Below are 17,815 nucleotides of genomic sequence, written 5' to 3' on the forward strand. Positions count from 1 at the left end.
AATGCACCTGTCTCAAGCGCAGTGGAGAATGATTTCAACGTTGTGCAAGGTTCTGATGCCCTTTGAACTTGCCACACGTGAAGTCAGTTCAGACACTGCCAGCCTGAGTCAGGTCATTCCCCTCATCAGGCTTTTGCAGAAGAAGCTGGAGACATTGAAGGAGGAGCTAACACGGAGCGATTCCGCTAGGCATGTGGGACTTGTGGATGGAGCCCTTAATTCGCTTAACAAGGATTCACGGGTGGTCACTACATTTTGGCCACCGTGCTCGATCCTAGATTTAAAGCCTACCTTGGATCTCTCTTTCCGGCAGACACAAGTCTGCTGGGGTTGAAAGACTTGCTGGTGAGAAAATTGTCAAGTCAAGCGGAACGCGACCTGTCAACATCTCCTCCTTCACATTCTCCCGCAACTGGGGGTGCGAGGAAAAGGCTCAGAATTCCGAGCCCACCCGCTGGCGGTGATGCAGGGCAGTCTGGAGCGACTGCTGATGCTGACATCTGGTCCGGACTGAAGGACCTGACAACGATTACGGACATGTCGTCTACTGTCACTGCATATGATTCTCTCACCATTGAAAGAATGGTGGAGGATTATATGAGTGACCGCATCCAAGTAGGCACGTCACACAGTCCATACTTATACTGGCAGGAAAAAGAGGCAATTTGGAGGCCATTGCACAAACTGGCTTTATTCTACCTAAGTTGCCCTCCCACAAGTGTGTACTCCGAAAGAGTGTTTAGTGCCGCCGCTCACCTTGTCAGCAATCGGCGTACGAGGTTACATCCAGAAAATGTGGAGAAGATGATGTTCATTAAAATGAATTATAATCAATTCCTCCGCGGAGACATTGACCAGCAGCAATTGCCTCCACAAAGTACACAGGGAGCTGAGATGGTGGATTCCAGTGGGGACGAATTGATAATCTGTGAGGAGGGGGATGTACACGGTGATATATCGGAGGGTGATGATGAGGTGGACATCTTGCCTCTGTAGAGCCAGTTTGTGCAAGGAGAGATTAATTGCTTCTTTTTTGGGGGGGTCCAAACCAACCCGTCATATCAGTCACAGTCGTGTGGCAGACCCTGTCACTGAAATGATGGGTTAGTTAAAGTGTGCATGTCCTGTTTTGTTTATACAACATAAGGGTGGGTGGGAGGGCCCAAGGACAATTCCATCTTGCACCTCTTTTTTCTTTTATTTTTCTTTGCGTCATGTGCTGTTTGGGGAGGGTTTTTTGGAAGGGACATCCTGCGTGACACTGCAGTGCCACTCCTAAATGGGCCCGGTGTTTGTGTCGGCCACTAGGGTCGCTAATCTTACTCACACAGTCAGCTACCTCATTGCGCCTCTTTTTTTCTTTGCGTCATGTGCTGATTGGGGAGGGTTTTTTGGAAGGGACATCCTGCGTGACACTGCAGTGCCACTCCTAAATGGGCCCAGTGTTTGTGTCGGCCACTAGGGTCGCTAATCTTACTCACACAGTCAGCTACCTCATTGCGCCTCTTTTTTTCTTTGCGTCATGTGCTGATTGGGGAGGGTTTTTTGGAAGGGACATCCTGCGTGACACTGCAGTGCCACTCCTAAATGGGCCCGGTGTTTGTGTCGGCCACTAGGGTCGCTAATCTTACTCACACAGTCAGCTACCTCATTGCGCCTCTTTTTTTCTTTGCGTCATGTGCTGATTGGGGATGGTTTTTTGGAAGGGACATCCTGCGTGACACTGCAGTGCCACTCCTAAATGGGCCCGGTGTTTGTGTCGGCCACTAGGGTCGCTAATCTTACTCACAGTCAGCTACCTCATTGCGCCTCTTTTTTTCTTTGCGTCATGTGCTGATTGGGGAGGGTTTTTTGGAAGGGACATCCTGCGTGACACTGCAGTGCCACTCCTAAATGGGCCCGGTGTTTGTGTCGGCCACTAGGGTCGCTTATCTTACTCACACAGTCAGCTACCTCATTGCGCCTCTTTTTTTCTTTGCGTCATGTGCTGATTGGGGAGGGTTTTTTGGAAGGGACATCCTGCGTGACACTGCAGTGCCACTCCTAGATGGGCCAGGTGTTTGTGTCGGCCACTAGTGTCGCTTAGCTTAGTCATCCAGCGACCTTGGTGCAAATTTTAGGACTAAAAATAATATTGTGAGGTGTGAGGTATTCAGAATAGACTGAAAATGAGTGGAAATTATGGTTTTTGAGGTTAATAATAATATGGGATCAAAATGACCCCCAAATTCTATGATTTAAGCTGTTTTTTAGTGTTTTTTTAAAAAAACACCCGAATCCAAAACACACCCGAATCCGACAAAAAAAATTCGGTGAGGTTTTGCCAAAACGCGGTCGAACCCAAAACACGGCCGCGGAACCGAACCCAAAACCAAAACACAAAACCCGAAAAATTTCAGGCGCTCATCTCTAGACACTGACAGTGGGGAGCAGTTAGAGTCTGAGAGCAGGACTCAGGAGTACATATAACGTACAGTGCACACTTTTGCTGCCAGAGTGCCACACTGCCATTGTGACCACACTGACCACCAGTATAATATATATTGTGATTGTCTGCTTAGGAGTACTACTTGCAAGTTGCTGATAGTGTGACCAGTGACCTGACCACCAGTCACCACCAGTTTAATATATATATATATATAATTGTATATAATATATATATAATATTGTATACCACCTACCCGTGTTTTTTTTTTTTTCTTTCTTCTTTATACATACTACTATAGTAGCTTACTGTAGCAGTCTGCGGTGCTGCTGAGCTGACTGTGTCCAGCAGGTCCGTCATCAGTCATTACATAATAAATATATATACCTGTCCGGCTGCAGTACTAGTGATATTATATATATATATATATATATATATATTGATTTCATCTCATTATCATCCAGTCTATATTAGCAGCAGACACAGTACGGTAGTCCACGGCTGTAGCTACCTCTGTGTCGGCAGTCGCTCGTCCATCCATAATTGTATACCACCTACCCGTGGTTTTTTTTTTTTCTTTCTTCTTTATACATACTACTATAGTAGCTTACTGTAGCAGTCTGCGGTGCTGCTGAGCTGACAGTGTCCAGCAGGTCCGTCATCAGTCATTACATAATAAATATATATACCTGTCCGGCTGCAGTACTAGTGATATTATATATATATATATATATTGATTTCATCTCATTATCATCCAGTCTATATTAGCGGCAGACACAGTACGGTAGTCCACGGCTGTAGCTACCTCTGTGTCGGCAGTCGCTCGTCCATCCATAATTGTATACCACCTACCCGTGTTTTTTTTCTTTTTCTTTCTTCTTTATACATACTACTATAGTAGCTTACTGTAGCAGTCTGCGGTGCTGCTGAGCTGACAGTGTCCAGCAGGTCCGTCATCAGTCATTACATAATAAATATATATACCTGTCCGGCTGCAGTACTAGTGATATTATATATATATATATATATTGATTTCATCTCATTATCATCCAGTCTATATAAGCAGCAGACACAGTACGGTAGTCCACGGCTGTAGCTACCTCTGTGTCGGCAGTCGCTCGTCCATCCATAATTGTATACCACCTACCCGTGGTTTTTTTTTTCTTTCTTCTTTATACATACTACTATAGTAGCTTACTGTAGCAGTCTGCGGTGCTGCTGAGCTGACAGTGTCCAGCAGGTCCATCATCAGTCATTACATAATAAATATATATACCTGTCCGGCTGCAGTACTAGTGATATTATATATATATATTGATTTCATCTCATTATCATCCAGTCTATATTAGCAGCAGACACAGTACGGTAGTCCACGGCTGTAGCTACCTCTGTGTCGGCAGTCGCTCGTCCATCCATAATTGTATACCACCTACCCGTGTTTTTTTTTTTTTTCTTTCTTCTTTATACATACTACTATAGTAGCTTACTGTAGCAGTCTGCGGTGCTGCTGAGCTGACAGTGTCCAGCAGGTCCGTCATCAGTCATTACATAATAAATATATATACCTGTCCGGCTGCAGTACTAGTGATATTATATATATATATATTGATTTCATCTCATTATCATCCAGTCTATATTAGCAGCAGACACAGTACGGTAGTCCACGGCTGTAGCTACCTCTGTGTCGGCAGTCGCTCGTCCATCCATAATTGTATACCACCTACCCGTGGTTTTTTTTTTCTTTCTTCTTTATACATACTACTATAGTAGCTTACTGTAGCAGTCTGCGGTGCTGCTGAGCTGACAGTGTCCAGCAGGTCCGTCATCAGTCATTACATAATAAATATATATACCTGTCCGGCTGCAGTACTAGTGATATTATATATATATATATTGATTTCATCTCATTATCATCCAGTCTATATTAGCAGCAGACACAGTACGGTAGTCCACGGCTGTAGCTACCTCTGTGTCGGCAGTCGCTCGTCCATCCATAATTGTATACCACCTACCCGTGGTTTTTTTTTTCTATATTCTTTATACATACTACTATAGTAGCTTACTGTAGCAGTCTGCGGTGCTGCTGAGCTGACAGTGTCCAGCAGGTCCGTCATCAGTCATTACATAATAAATATATATACCTGTCCGGCTGCAGTACTAGTGATATTATATATATATATATTGATTTCATCTCATTACCATCCAGTCTATATTAGCAGCAGACACAGTACGGTAGTCCACGGCTGTAGCTACCTCTGTGTCGGCAGTCGCTCGTCCATCCATAATTGTATACCACCTACCCGTGTTTTTTTTTTTTCTTTCTTCTTTATACATACTACTATAGTAGCTTAGTGTAGCAGTCTGCGGTGCTGCTGAGCTGACAGTGTCCAGCAGGTCCGTCATCAGTCATTACATAATAAATATATATACCTGTCCGGCTGCAGTACTAGTGATATTATATATATATATATATATATATATTAATTTCATCTCCTTATCATCCAGTCTATATTAGCAGCAGACACAGTACGGTAGTCCACGGCTGTAGCTACCTCTGTGTAGGCAGTCGCTCGTCCATCCATAAGTATACTAGTATCCATCCATCTCCATTGTTTACCTGAGGTGCCTTTTAGTTGTGCCTATTAAAATATGGAGAACAAAAATGTTGAGGTTCCAAAATTAGGGAAAGATCAAGATCCACTTCCACCTCGTGCTGAAGCTGCTGCCACTAGTCATGGCCGAGACGATGAAATGCCAGCAACGTCGTCTGCCAAGGCCGATGCCCAATGTCATAGTACAGAGCATGTAAAATCCAAAACACCAAATATCAGTAAAAAAAGGACTCAAAAATCTAAAATAAAATTGTCGGAGGAGAAGCGTAAACTTGCCAATATGCCATTTACGACACGGAGTGGCAAGGAACGGCTGAGGCCCTGGCCTATGTTCATGGCTAGTGGTTCAGCTTCACATGAGGATGGAAGCACTCAGCCTCTCGCTAGAAAAATGAAAAGACTCAAGCTGGCAAAAGCACAGCAAAGAACTGTGCGTTCTTCGAAATCCCAAATCCACAAGGAGAGTCCAATTGTGTCGGTTGCGATGCCTGACCTTCCCAACACTGGACGTGAAGAGCATGCGCCTTCCACCATTTGCACGCCCCCCTGCAAGTGCTGGAAGGAGCACCCGCAGTCCAGTTCCTGATAGTCAGATTGAAGATGTCAGTGTTGAAGTACACCAGGATGAGGAGGATATGGGTGTTGCTGGCGCTGGGGAGGAAATTGACAAGGAGGATTCTGATGGTGAGGTGGTTTGTTTAAGTCAGGCACCCGGGGAGACACCTGTTGTCCGTGGGAGGAATAGGGCCGTTGACATGCCTGGTGAAAATACCAAAAAAATCAGCTCTTCGGTGTGGAAGTATTTCACCAGAAATGCGGACAACATTTGTCAAGCCGTGTGTTGCCTTTGTCAAGCTGTAATAAGTAGGGGTAAGGACGTTAACCACCTCGGAACATCCTCCCTTATACGTCACCTGCAGCGCATTCATAATAAGTCAGTGACAAGTTCAAAAACTTTGGGCGACAGCGGAAGCAGTCCACTGACCAGTAAATCCCTTCCTCTTGTAACCAAGCTCACGCAAACCACCCCACCAACTCCCTCAGTGTCAATTTCCTCCTTCCCCAGGAATGCCAATAGTCCTGCATGCCATGTCACTGGCAATTCTGACGAGTCCTCTCCTGCCTGGGAATCCTCCGATGCATCCTTGCGTGTAACGCCTACTGCTGCTGGCGCTGCTGTTGTTGCTGCTGGGAGTCGATGGTCATCCCAGAGGGGAAGTCGTAAGCCCACTTTTACTACTTCCACCAAGCAATTGACTGTCCAACAGTCCTTTGCGAGGAAGATGAAATATCACAGCAGTCATCCTGTTGCAAAGCGGATAACTGAGGCCTTGACAACTATGTTGGTGTTAGACGTGCGTCCGGTATCCGCCGTTAGTTCACAGGGAACTAGACAATTTCTTGAGGCAGTGTGCCCCCGTTACCAAATACCATCTAGGTTCCACTTCTCTAGGCAGGCGATACCGAGAATGTACACGGACGTCAGAAAAAGACTCACCAGTGTCCTAAAAAATGCAGTTGTACCCAATGTCCACTTAACCACGGACATGTGGACAAGTGGAGCAGGGCAGGGTCAGGACTATATGACTGTGACAGCCCACTGGGTAGATGTATGGACTCCCGCCGCAAGAACAGCAGCGGCGGCACCAGTAGCAGCATCTCGCAAACGCCAACTCTTTCCTAGGCAGGCTACGCTTTGTATCACCGGTTTCCAGAATACGCACACAGCTGAAAACCTCTTACGGCAACTGAGGAAGATCATCGCGGAATGGCTTACCCCAATTGGACTCTCCTGTGGATTTGTGGCATCGGACAACGCCAGCAATATTGTGTGTGCATTAAATATGGGCAAATTCCAGCACGTCCCATGTTTTGCACATACCTTGAATTTGGTGGTGCAGAATTTTTTAAAAAACGACAGGGGCGTGCAAGAGATGCTGTCGGTGGCCAGAAGAATTGCGGGACACTTTCGGCGTACAGGCACCACGTACAGAAGACTGGAGCACCACCAAAAACGCCTGAACCTGCCCTGCCATCATCTGAAGCAAGAAGTGGTAACGAGGTGGAATTCAACCCTCTATATGCTTCAGAGGTTGGAGGAGCAGCAAAAGGCCATTCAAGCCTATACAATTGAGCACGATATAGGAGGTGGAATGTACCTGTCTCAAGCGCAGTGGAGAATGATTTCAACGTTGTGCAAGGTTCTGCAACCTTTTGAACTTGCCACACGTGAAGTCAGTTCAGACACTGCCAGCCTGAGTCAGGTCATTCCCCTCATCAGGCTTTTGCAGAAGAAGCTGGAGGCATTGAAGGAGGAGCTAAAAGGGAGCGATTCCGCTAGGCATGTGGGACTTGTGGATGGAGCCCTTAATTCGCTAAACAAGGATTCACGGGTGGTCAATCTGTTGAAATCAGAGCACTACATTTTGGCCACCGTGCTCGATCCTAGATTTAAAACCTACCTTGGATCTCTCTTTCCGGCAGACACAAGTCTGCTGGGGTTCAAAGACCTGCTGGTGAGAAAATTGTCAAGTCAAGCGGAACGCGACCTGTCAACATCTCCTCCTTCACATTCTCCCGCAACTGGGGGTGCGAGGAAAAGGCTCAGAATTCCGAGCCCACCCGCTGGCGGTGATGCAGGGCAGTCTGGAGCGACTGCTGATGCTGACATCTGGTCCGGACTGAAGGACCTGACAACGATTACGGACATGTCGTCTACTGTCACTGCATATGATTCTCTCACCATTGAAAGAATGGTGGAGGATTATATGAGTGACCGCATCCAAGTAGGCACGTCAGACAGTCCGTACTTATACTGGCAGGAAAAAGAGGCAATTTGGAGGCCCTTGCACAAACTGGCTTTATTCTACCTAAGTTGCCCTCCCACAAGTGTGTACTCCGAAAGAGTGTTTAGTGCCGCCGCTCACCTTGTCAGCAATCTGCGTACGAGGTTACTTCCAGAAAATGTGGAGAAGATGATGTTCATTAAAATGAATTATAATCAATTCCTCCGTGGAGACATTGACCAGCAGCAATTGCCTCCACAAAGTACACAGGGAGCTGAGATGGTGGATTCCAGTGGGGACGAATTGATAATCTGTGAGGAGCGGGATGTACACGGTGATATATCGGAGGATGATGATGAGGTGGACATCTTGCCTCTGTAGAGCCAGTTTGTGCAAGGAGAGATTAATTGCTTCTTTTTCGGTGGGGGTCCAAACCAACCCGTCATTTCAGTCACAGTCGTGTGGCAGACCCTGTCACTGAAATGATGGGTTGGTTAAAGTGTGCATGTCCTGTTTATACAACATAAGGGTGGGTGGGAGGGCCCAAGGACAATTCCATCTTGCACCTCTTTTTTCTTTCATTTTTATTTGCAGCATGTGCTGTTTGGGGAGTGTTTTTTGGAAGGGCCATCCTGCGTGACACTGCAGTGCCACTCCTAGATGGGCCAGGTGTTTGTGTCGGCCACTAGGGTCGCTTATCTTACTCACACAGCTACCTCATTGCGCCTCTTTTTTTCTTCTTTGCGTCATGTGCTGTTTGGGGAGTGTTTTTTGGAAGGGCCATCCTGCGTGACACTGCAGTGCCACTCCTAGATGGGCCAGGTGTTTGTGTCGGCCACTAGGGTCGCTTATCTTACTCACACAGCTACCTCATTGCGCCTCTTTTTTTCTTCTTTGCGTCATGTGCTGTTTGGGGAGTGTTTTTTGGAAGGGCCATCCTGCGTGACACTGCAGTGCCACTCCTAGATGGGCCAGGTGTTTGTGTCGGCCACTAGGGTCGCTTAGCTTAGTCATCCAGCGAACTCGGTGCAAATTTTAGGACTAAAAATAATATTGTGAGGTGTGAGGTATTCAGAATAGACTGAAAATGAGTGGAAATTATGGTTTTTGAGGTTAATAATACTTTGGGATCAAAATGACCCCCAAATTCTATGATTTAAGCTGTTTTTTAGGTTTTTTTGAAAAAAACACCCGAATCCAAAACTCACCCGAATCCGACAAAAAAAATTCGGTGAGGTTTTGCCAAAACGCGGTCGAACCCAAAACACGGCCGCGGAACCGAACCCAAAACCAAAACACAAAACCCGAAAAATTTCAAGGGCACATCTCTACTGAATAACCCCCTATGTGCAGACAACCATAGTGCATTAGTCAGTAGCCCACTGCTATCAGTGCTTAGCTTTGCAGTTTACCAGATGACGCCATGGTGGAGTAAGATACCACTGGACGTCTTCCGGTAGACAAGCTATGATAAATCCTGGTGACACATTTGTGAGTATCGAGTATCACCGTGATAGTAAATGAAATTTGCTGCTGGAAGTTTATATCAGAGCCAGATAGAGATCATAGTCTTGTGGACACTTCTGCTGCTACAATAGCGGCCTTCAGCTCTTCTGCATTGTTCGGTCTCATGTCTCTCATCTTTCTCTTGGTTCAGGTCAGGTGAGCGTGGGGGAGCTTCACAGGGAGTGGACTGAGGCTGGAGATAGTGCATCAAGAGCCACCACACAGAGACAGATCCTGGACATGGGCTTCATATGTCATATTTCTCTTGTCAGGCTACTCCTGAACAACAAAATGTCAGAAGTGTATTACCCGGGTTAAAGAAAAAAAGAACTGGTCTGTTGCTCAGTGGTCCAAACTCCTCTTTTCTGATGAGAGCAAATTTAGCATCTTATTTGGAAACCAAGGTCCCAGGGATTGGAGGAAGAATGGAGAGGCACACAATCCAAGATGCTTGAAGTCCAGTGTGAAGTTTCCATAGTCTGTGTTGATTTGCTGAGCCATGTCATCTGCTGATGTTGGTCCACTGTGCTTTATTAAGTCCCGAGTCAACGCAGCCGTCTACCAGGACATTTTAGAGCACTTCATGCTTCATTAAGCAGACAAGCTTTATGGAGATGCTGACTTCATTTTCCAGCAGGATTTGGCACTGCCCACACTGCCAAAAGTACCAAAACCTGGTTCAATGACCATGGGATTATTGTGCTGGATTGGCCTACCTGAACCTATAGAGAATCTATGGGGCATTGCCAAGAAAAAGATAAGAGACATGAGACCGAACAATGCGAGAATCCGACAGCGGGATGATGACGTTTTGCCTCGTTCTGGTTTCCGAGTCTGGCGGGAAGTCCCGAGACGGACTCTGATCCGGGCTCGGAGCATGACGTTTGGGGTGGTTCGGTTCTCTGGGAACCAAACCCGCTTATCTCTAGTGTAAACATAAAGCAGCCAGTTTTTACCCTGCACAGAAACATTATAACTAGTGATGTGCACCGGAAATTTTTCGGGTTTTGGATTCGGTTCCGCGGCCGTGTTTTGGATTCGGACGCGTTTTGGAAAAACCTCCCTGAAAATTTTTTGTCGGATTCGGGTGTGTTTTGGATTCGGGTGTTTTTTTTTACAAAAAAACCTCAAAAACAGCTTAAATCATAGAATTTGGGGGTCATTTTGATCCCATAGTATTATTAACCTCAATAACCATAATTTCCACTAATTTCCAGTCTATTCTGAACACCTCACACCTCACAATATTATTTTTAGTCCTAAAATTTGCACCGAGGTCGCTGGTTGACTAAGCTAAGCGACCCAAGTGGCCGACACAAACACCTGGCCCATCTAGGAGTGGCACTGCAGTGTCAGATAGGATGGCAGATTTAAAAAATAGTCCCCAAACAGCACATGATGCAAAGAAAAAAGAGGTACACCAAGGTCGCTGGATGGCTAAGCTAAGCGACCCAAGTGGCCGGCACAAACACCTGGACCATCTAGGAGTGGCACTGCAGTGTCAGACAGGATGGCAGATTAAAAAAATAGTCCCCAAACAGCACATGATGCAAAGAAAAAAAGAGGTGCACCAAGGTTGCTGGATGGCTAAGCTAAGCGACCCAAGTGGCCGGCACAAACACCTGGCCCTTCTAGGAGTGGCACTGCAGTATCAGACAGGATGGCACATAAAAAATAGTCCCCATACAGCACATGATGCAAAGAAAAAAAGAGGTGCACCAAGGTCGCTGGATGGCTAAGCTAAGCGACCCAAGTGGCCGACACAAACACCTGGCCCATCTAGGAGTGGCACTGCAGTGTCAGACAGGATGACAGATTTAAAAAATAGTCCCCAAACAGCACATGATGCAAAGAAAAAAAGAGGTGCTCCAAGGTCGCTGTGTGACTAAGCTAAGCGACCCAAGTGGCCGACACAAACACCTGGCCCATCTAGGAGTGACACTGCAGTGTCAGACAGGATGACAGATTTAAAAAATAGTCCCCAAACAGCACATGATGCAAAGAAAAAAAGAGGTGCAATGAGGTAGCTGTGTGACTAAGCTAAGCGACCCAAGTGGCCGACACAAACACCTGGCCCATCTAGGAGTGGCACTGCAGTGTCAGACAGGATGGCACTTAAAAAAATAGTCCCCAAACAGCACATGATGCAAAGAAAAAAGAGGTGCACCAAGGTCGCTTTGTGACTAAGCTAAGCGAGCCAAGTGGCCGACACAAACACCTGGCCCATCTAGGAGTGTCACTGCAGTGTCAGACAGGATGGCACTTAAAAAAATAGTCCCCAAACAGCACATGATGCAAAGAAAAAAGGAGGTGCACCAAGTTCGCTGTGTGACTAAGCTAAGCGACCCAAGTGGCCGACACAAACACCTGGCCCATCTAGGAGTGTCACTGCAGTGTCAGACAGGATGGCAGATTTAAAAAATAGTCCGCAAACAGCACATGATGCAAAGAAAAAAAGAGGTGCAATGAGGTAGCTGTGTGACTAAGCTAAGCGACCCAAGTGGCCGACACAAACACCTGGCCCATCTAGGAGTGGCACTGCAGTTTTCTAGTGAGAAGATGAGTGCTTCCATCCTCATGTAAATCTGAACCACTAGCCATGAACATAGGCCAGGGCCTCAGCCGTTCCTTGCCACTCCGCGTCGTAAATGGCATATTGGCAAGTTTACGCTTCTCATTTTGATTTTTGGGTAATTTTACTGAACTTTTGTAGTATACTTGACGACACAGAGGTATAGCAGTGGACTACTGTACCGTACTGCTATATATATACTGGTGGCCACAGCAACATTCTGCACTGTCCTCCTACTATATACTGCGCACAACTAAAATGCAGCACAGGTATGGATGCATAGTATACTTGACGACACAGAGGTAGAGCAGTGGACTACTGTACCGTACTACTATATATAGACTGGTGGTCACAGCAACATTCTGCACTGTCCTCCTACTATATACTGCGCACAACTAAAATGCAGCACAGGTATGGATGCATAGTATACTTGACGACACAGAGGTAGAGCAGTGGACTACTGTACCATACTGCTATATATATACTGGTGGTCACAGCAACATTCTGCACTGTCCCCTCCTACTATATAGTACTGCGCACAACTAAAATGCAGCACAGGTATGGATGCATAGTATACTTGACGACACAGAGGTAGAGCAGTGGACTACTGTACCGTACTGCTATATATATATACTGGTGGTCACAGCAACATTCTGCACTGTCCTCCTACTATATACTGCACACAACTAAAATGCAGCACAGGTATGGATGCATAGTATACTTGATGACACAGAGGTAGAGCAGTGGACTACTGTACCGTACTGCTATATATATACTGGTGGTCACAGCAACATTCTGCACTGTCCTCCTACTATATACTGCGCACAACTAAAATGCAGCACAGGTATGGATGCATAGTATACTTGATGACACAGAGATAGAGCAGTGGACTACTGTACCGTACTGCTATATATATATATACTGGTGGTCACAGCAACATTCTGCACTGTCCTCCTAATATATACTGCACACAACTAAAATGCAGCAAGCACAGGTATGGATGCATAGTATACTTGATGACACAGAGGTAGAGCAGTGGACTACTGTACCGTACTGCTATATATATACTGGTGGTCACAGCAACATTCTGCACTGTCCTCCTACTATATACTGCGCACAACTAAAATGCAGCACAGGTATGGATGCATAGTATACTTGACCACACAGAGGTAGACTAGTGGACTACTGTACCATACTGCTATATATATACTGGTGGTCACAGCAACATTCTGCACTGTCCTCCTACTATATACTACAATGCAGCACAGATATGGAGCGTTTTTCAGGCAGAGAACGTAGATATTTTCAGCACACTGAGCACAGATATTTGCAGCACACTGAGCACAGATATTTGCAGCACACTGAGCACAGATATTTGCAGCACACTGAGCACAGATATTTGCAACACACTGAACACAGACACTGAGAGAACGCAGCCACGCCCTCTCGCTATCATCTCCAAAGCACGAGTGAAAATGGCGGCGACGCGCGGCTCCTTATATAGAATACGCATCTCACGAGAATCCGACAGCGGGATGATGATGTTCGGGGACGTTCTGGTTAACCGAGCAAGGCGGGAAGATCTGAGGCTTCCTCGGACCCGTGTAAAATGGGTGAAGTTCGTGGGGGTTCGGATCCCGAGGAACCGAACCCGCTCATCACTAATTATAACCCACCCAATTCTAAGTCTCTCTGCACATGTTATATTTTCCCCACCTGCAATAAAGCCATGCCCAATTGCTAACTTTTTGGCTTGCTAACAACACTTAATAACCCCCTATGTGCAGACAACCATAGTGCATTAGTCAGTAGCCCACTGCTATCAGTGCTTAGCCTTGCAGTTTACCAGATGACTCCACGGTGGAGTAAGATACCACTGGAGATGGTAAGCTATGATAAATCTTGGTGACACATTTGTGAGTATCACCGTGATAGTAAATTAAATACACTGCTGGAAGTTTATATCAGTGCCAGATGGAGCTCATAGTCTTGTAGACACTTCTGCTGGGATAGTATTTAATCATCATTCTGCAAATAAAAAGTGGATAAAACTTCTGTATTGCAGGTGTGGCCACCCTGCTGATATATGCACCGACGACAACCAATTCACAAAGTAAGTGATGTGCATAATAATGCTGCTTATTGTGTGTGAGGGGCCATAGGGAGTAACAGGGGGGCAGGTGATGCAGGAGAGACAGAGGAAGAGGAGATAACCTCTGTGTAATAAATCGGTATGGGTGTGGTCACAGGTAAGATGTCAGCTTCAGGCAGTAGGACAGAGAAAAGCCCCCCCCCCCAAAATAAATAAATAAATCGCCACACATTTTAACGGTGATTCAGTATTTATTTGACGGATCACTCCTGTAAAGTTAACTTAGTTAAGTTTTGTAATAACATAAAAGTAATTATTAGACAGTAATAGAAAGGGAAACATATACCTTCAATGTAAATGACCTAACATGCTGTTCACAGTATGCAAATGAAATATATACATTCAATTATAGTGATATTGCAATATCCTAATCAGTATAGCATGCAGTGACACAGTCAGTTCTATAGCAGAGAATAGCGTGCAGTGACACAGTTCTATAGCAGAGAATAGCGTGCAGTGACACAGTCAGTTCTATAGCAGAGAATAGCATGCAGTGACACAGTCAGTTCTATAGCAGAGAATAGCATGCAGTGACACAATAAGTTCTATAGCAGAGTATAGCGTGCAGTAACACAGTCAGTTCTACAGCAGAGAATAGCATGCAGTGACACAGTCATTTCTATAGCAGAGAATAGTGTGAAGTGACACAGTCAGTACAATAGGAGAGAATAGCATGCAGTTACACAGTCAGCTCTATAGCAGAGAATAGCATGCAGTTACACAGTCAGTTCTATAGCAGAGAATAGCATGCAGTGACAGAGTCAGTTCTATAACAGAGAATAGCATGCAGTGACACAGTCAGTTCTATAGCAGAGAATAGCAAACAGTGACACAGTCAGTACTATAGCAGAGAATAGGGTGTAGTGACACAGTCAGCTCTATAGCAGAGAATAGCATGCAGTTACACAGTCAGCTCTATAGCAGAGAATAGCATGCAGTTACACAGTCAGTTCTATAGCAGAGAATAGCATGAAGTGACACAGTCAGTTCTATAGCAGAGAATAGCATGCAGTGACACAGTCAGTTCAATAGCAGAGAATAGCATGCAGTGACACAATAAGTTCTATAGCAGAGTATAGCGTGCAGTAACACAGTCAGTTCTACAGCAGAGAATAGCATGCAGTGACACAGTCATTTCTATAGCAGAGAATAGTGTGAAGTGACACAGTCAGTACTATAGGAGAGAATAGCATGCAGTTACACAGTCAGCTCTATAGCAGAGAATAGCATGCAGTTACACAGTCAGTTCTATAGCAGAGAATAGCATGCAGTGACAGAGTCAGTTCTATAACAGAGAATAGCATGCAGTGACACAGTCAGTTCTATAGCAGAGAATAGCAAACAGTGACACAGTCAGTACTATAGCAGAGAATAGGTTGTAGTGACACAGTCAGCTCTATAGCAGAGAATAGCATGCAGTTACACAGTCAGCTCTATAGCAGAGAATAGCATGCAGTTACACAGTCAGTTCTATAGTAGAGAATAGCATGAAGTGACACAGTCAGTTCTATAGCAGAGAATAGCATGCAGTGACACAGTCAGTTCAATAGCAGAGAATAGCATGCAGTGACACAATAAGTTCTATAGCAGAGTATAGCGTGCAGTAACACAGTCAGTTCTACAGCAGAGAATAGCATGCAGTGACACAGTCATTTCTATAGCAGAGAATAGTGTGAAGTGACACAGTCAGTACTATAGGAGAGAATAGCATGCAGTTACACAGTCAGCTCTATAGCAGAGAATAGCATGCAGTTACACAGTCAGTTCTATAGCAGAGAATAGCATGCAGTGACAGAGTCAGTTCTATAACAGAGAATAGCATGCAGTGACACAGTCAGTTCTATAGCAGAGAATAGCAAACAGTGACACAGTCAGTACTATAGCAGAGAATAGGTTGTAGTGACACAGTCAGCTCTATAGCAGAGAATAGCATGCAGTGACAGTAATTTCTATAGCAGAGAATAGCATGCAGTTACACAATCAGTTCTATAACAGAGAATAGCATGCAGTGACACAGTCAGATCTATAGCAGAGAATAGCGTGCAGTGACACAGTCAGTTCTATAATAGAGAATAGCATGCAGTGACACAGTCAGTTCTATAGCAGAGAATAGCATACAGTGACACAGTCAGTACTATAGCAGAGAATAGGTTGTAGTGACACAGTCAGCTCTATAGCAGAGAATAGCATGAAGTGACAGTAATTTCTATAGCAGAGAATAGCATGCAGTTACACAATCAGTTCTATAGCAGAGAATAAGTTGCACTGACACAGTCAGTTCTATAGCAGAGAATAGCGTGCAGTTACACAGTCAGTACTATAGCAGAGAATAGCATGGAGTGACAAAATCAGTTCTATAGCAGAGAATAGCATGCAGTGACACAGTCAGTTCTATAGCAGAGAATAGCATGTAGTGACACAGTCAGTTCTATAGCAGAGAACAGTATGCAGTGACACAGTCAGTTCTATAATAGAGAATAGCATGCAGTGACACAGTCAGTTCTATAGCAGAGAATAGCATGCAGTGACACAGTCAGTTCTATAATAGAGAATAGCGTGCAGTTACACAATCAGTTCTATAGCAGAGAAAAGCATGCAGTGACACAGTCAGTTCTATAGCAGAGAATAGCATGTAGTGACACAGTCAGTTCTATAGCAGAGAATAGCATGCAGTGATAGTGATACAGTCAGTTCTATAGCAGAGAATAGCATGCAGCTACACAGTCCATTCTTTAGTAGAGAATAGCGTGCAGTTAGACAGTCAGCTCTATAGCAGAGAATAGCATGCAGTTATAGAGTCCATTCTATAGCAGAGAATAGCGTGCAGTTAAACAGTCATTTCTATAGCAGAAAGTAGCATGCAGTGACACAGTCAGTTTTATATCAGAGAATAGCATGCAGTAACACAGTTCTATAGCAGAGAATAGCATGAAGTGACACAGTCAGTTCTATAGAAGAGAATAGCATGTAGTGACACAGTGAGCTCTATAGCAGAGAACAGCATGCAGTTACACAGTCAGTTCTATAGCAGAGAATAGCATGCAGTAACACAGTTCTATAGCAGAGAATAGCATGAAGTGACACAGTCAGTTCTATAGCAGAGAATAGCATGCAGTGACACAGTCAGTTCTATAGCAGAGAATAGCGTGCAGTCACACAGTCAGCTCTATAGCAGAGAATAGCATGCAGTGACACAGTCAGTTCTATAGCAGAGAATAGCATGCAGTGACACAGTCAGTTCTATAGCAGAGAATAGCATGCAGTGACAGTTCTATAGCAGAGAATAGCATGCAGTAACACAGTCAGTTCTATAGCAGAGAATAGCGTGCAGTGACAAAGGCAGTTCTATAGCAGAGAATAGCATGCAGTGACACAAGCAGTTCTATAGCAGAGTATAGCATGCAGTGACACAGGCAGTTCTATAGCAGAGAATAGCGTGCAGTGACACAGTCAGTTCTATAGCAGAGAATAGCGTGCAGTCACACAGTCAGCTCTATAGCAGAGAATAGCATGCAGTGACACAGTCAGTTCTATAGCAGAGAATAGCATGCAGTGACACAGTCAGTTCTATAGCAGAGAATAGCATGCAGTGACAGTTCTATAGCAGAGAATAGCATGCAGTAACACAGTCAGTTCTATAGCAGAGAATAGCGTGCAGTGACAAAGGCAGTTCTATAGCAGAGAATAGCATGCAGTGACACAAGCAGTTCTATAGCAGAGAATAGAGTGCAGTGACACAGGCAGTTCTATAGCAGAGAATAG

At 45.1% G+C, this 17,815-nt stretch overlaps 1 protein-coding gene across 1 annotated transcript in view; it reads left to right on the forward strand.

Annotated features, from left to right (window-relative positions):
* The window catches only part of LOC134965136 (zonadhesin-like), a 63,643-nt gene that overhangs the window by 30,719 nt on the left and 15,109 nt on the right, over positions 1 to 17,815 (forward strand). The window contains exon 3 of the mRNA XM_063941663.1: positions 13,967 to 14,014. Coding sequence (XP_063797733.1) covers positions 13,967 to 14,014 — 48 coding nt within the window. The remainder of the gene's footprint in view (positions 1 to 13,966; positions 14,015 to 17,815) is intronic.

The sequence above is a fragment of the Pseudophryne corroboree genome, chromosome 10 (assembly GCF_028390025.1).
Source record: "Pseudophryne corroboree isolate aPseCor3 chromosome 10, aPseCor3.hap2, whole genome shotgun sequence".
Classification (NCBI taxonomy): Eukaryota; Metazoa; Chordata; class Amphibia; order Anura; family Myobatrachidae; genus Pseudophryne; species Pseudophryne corroboree.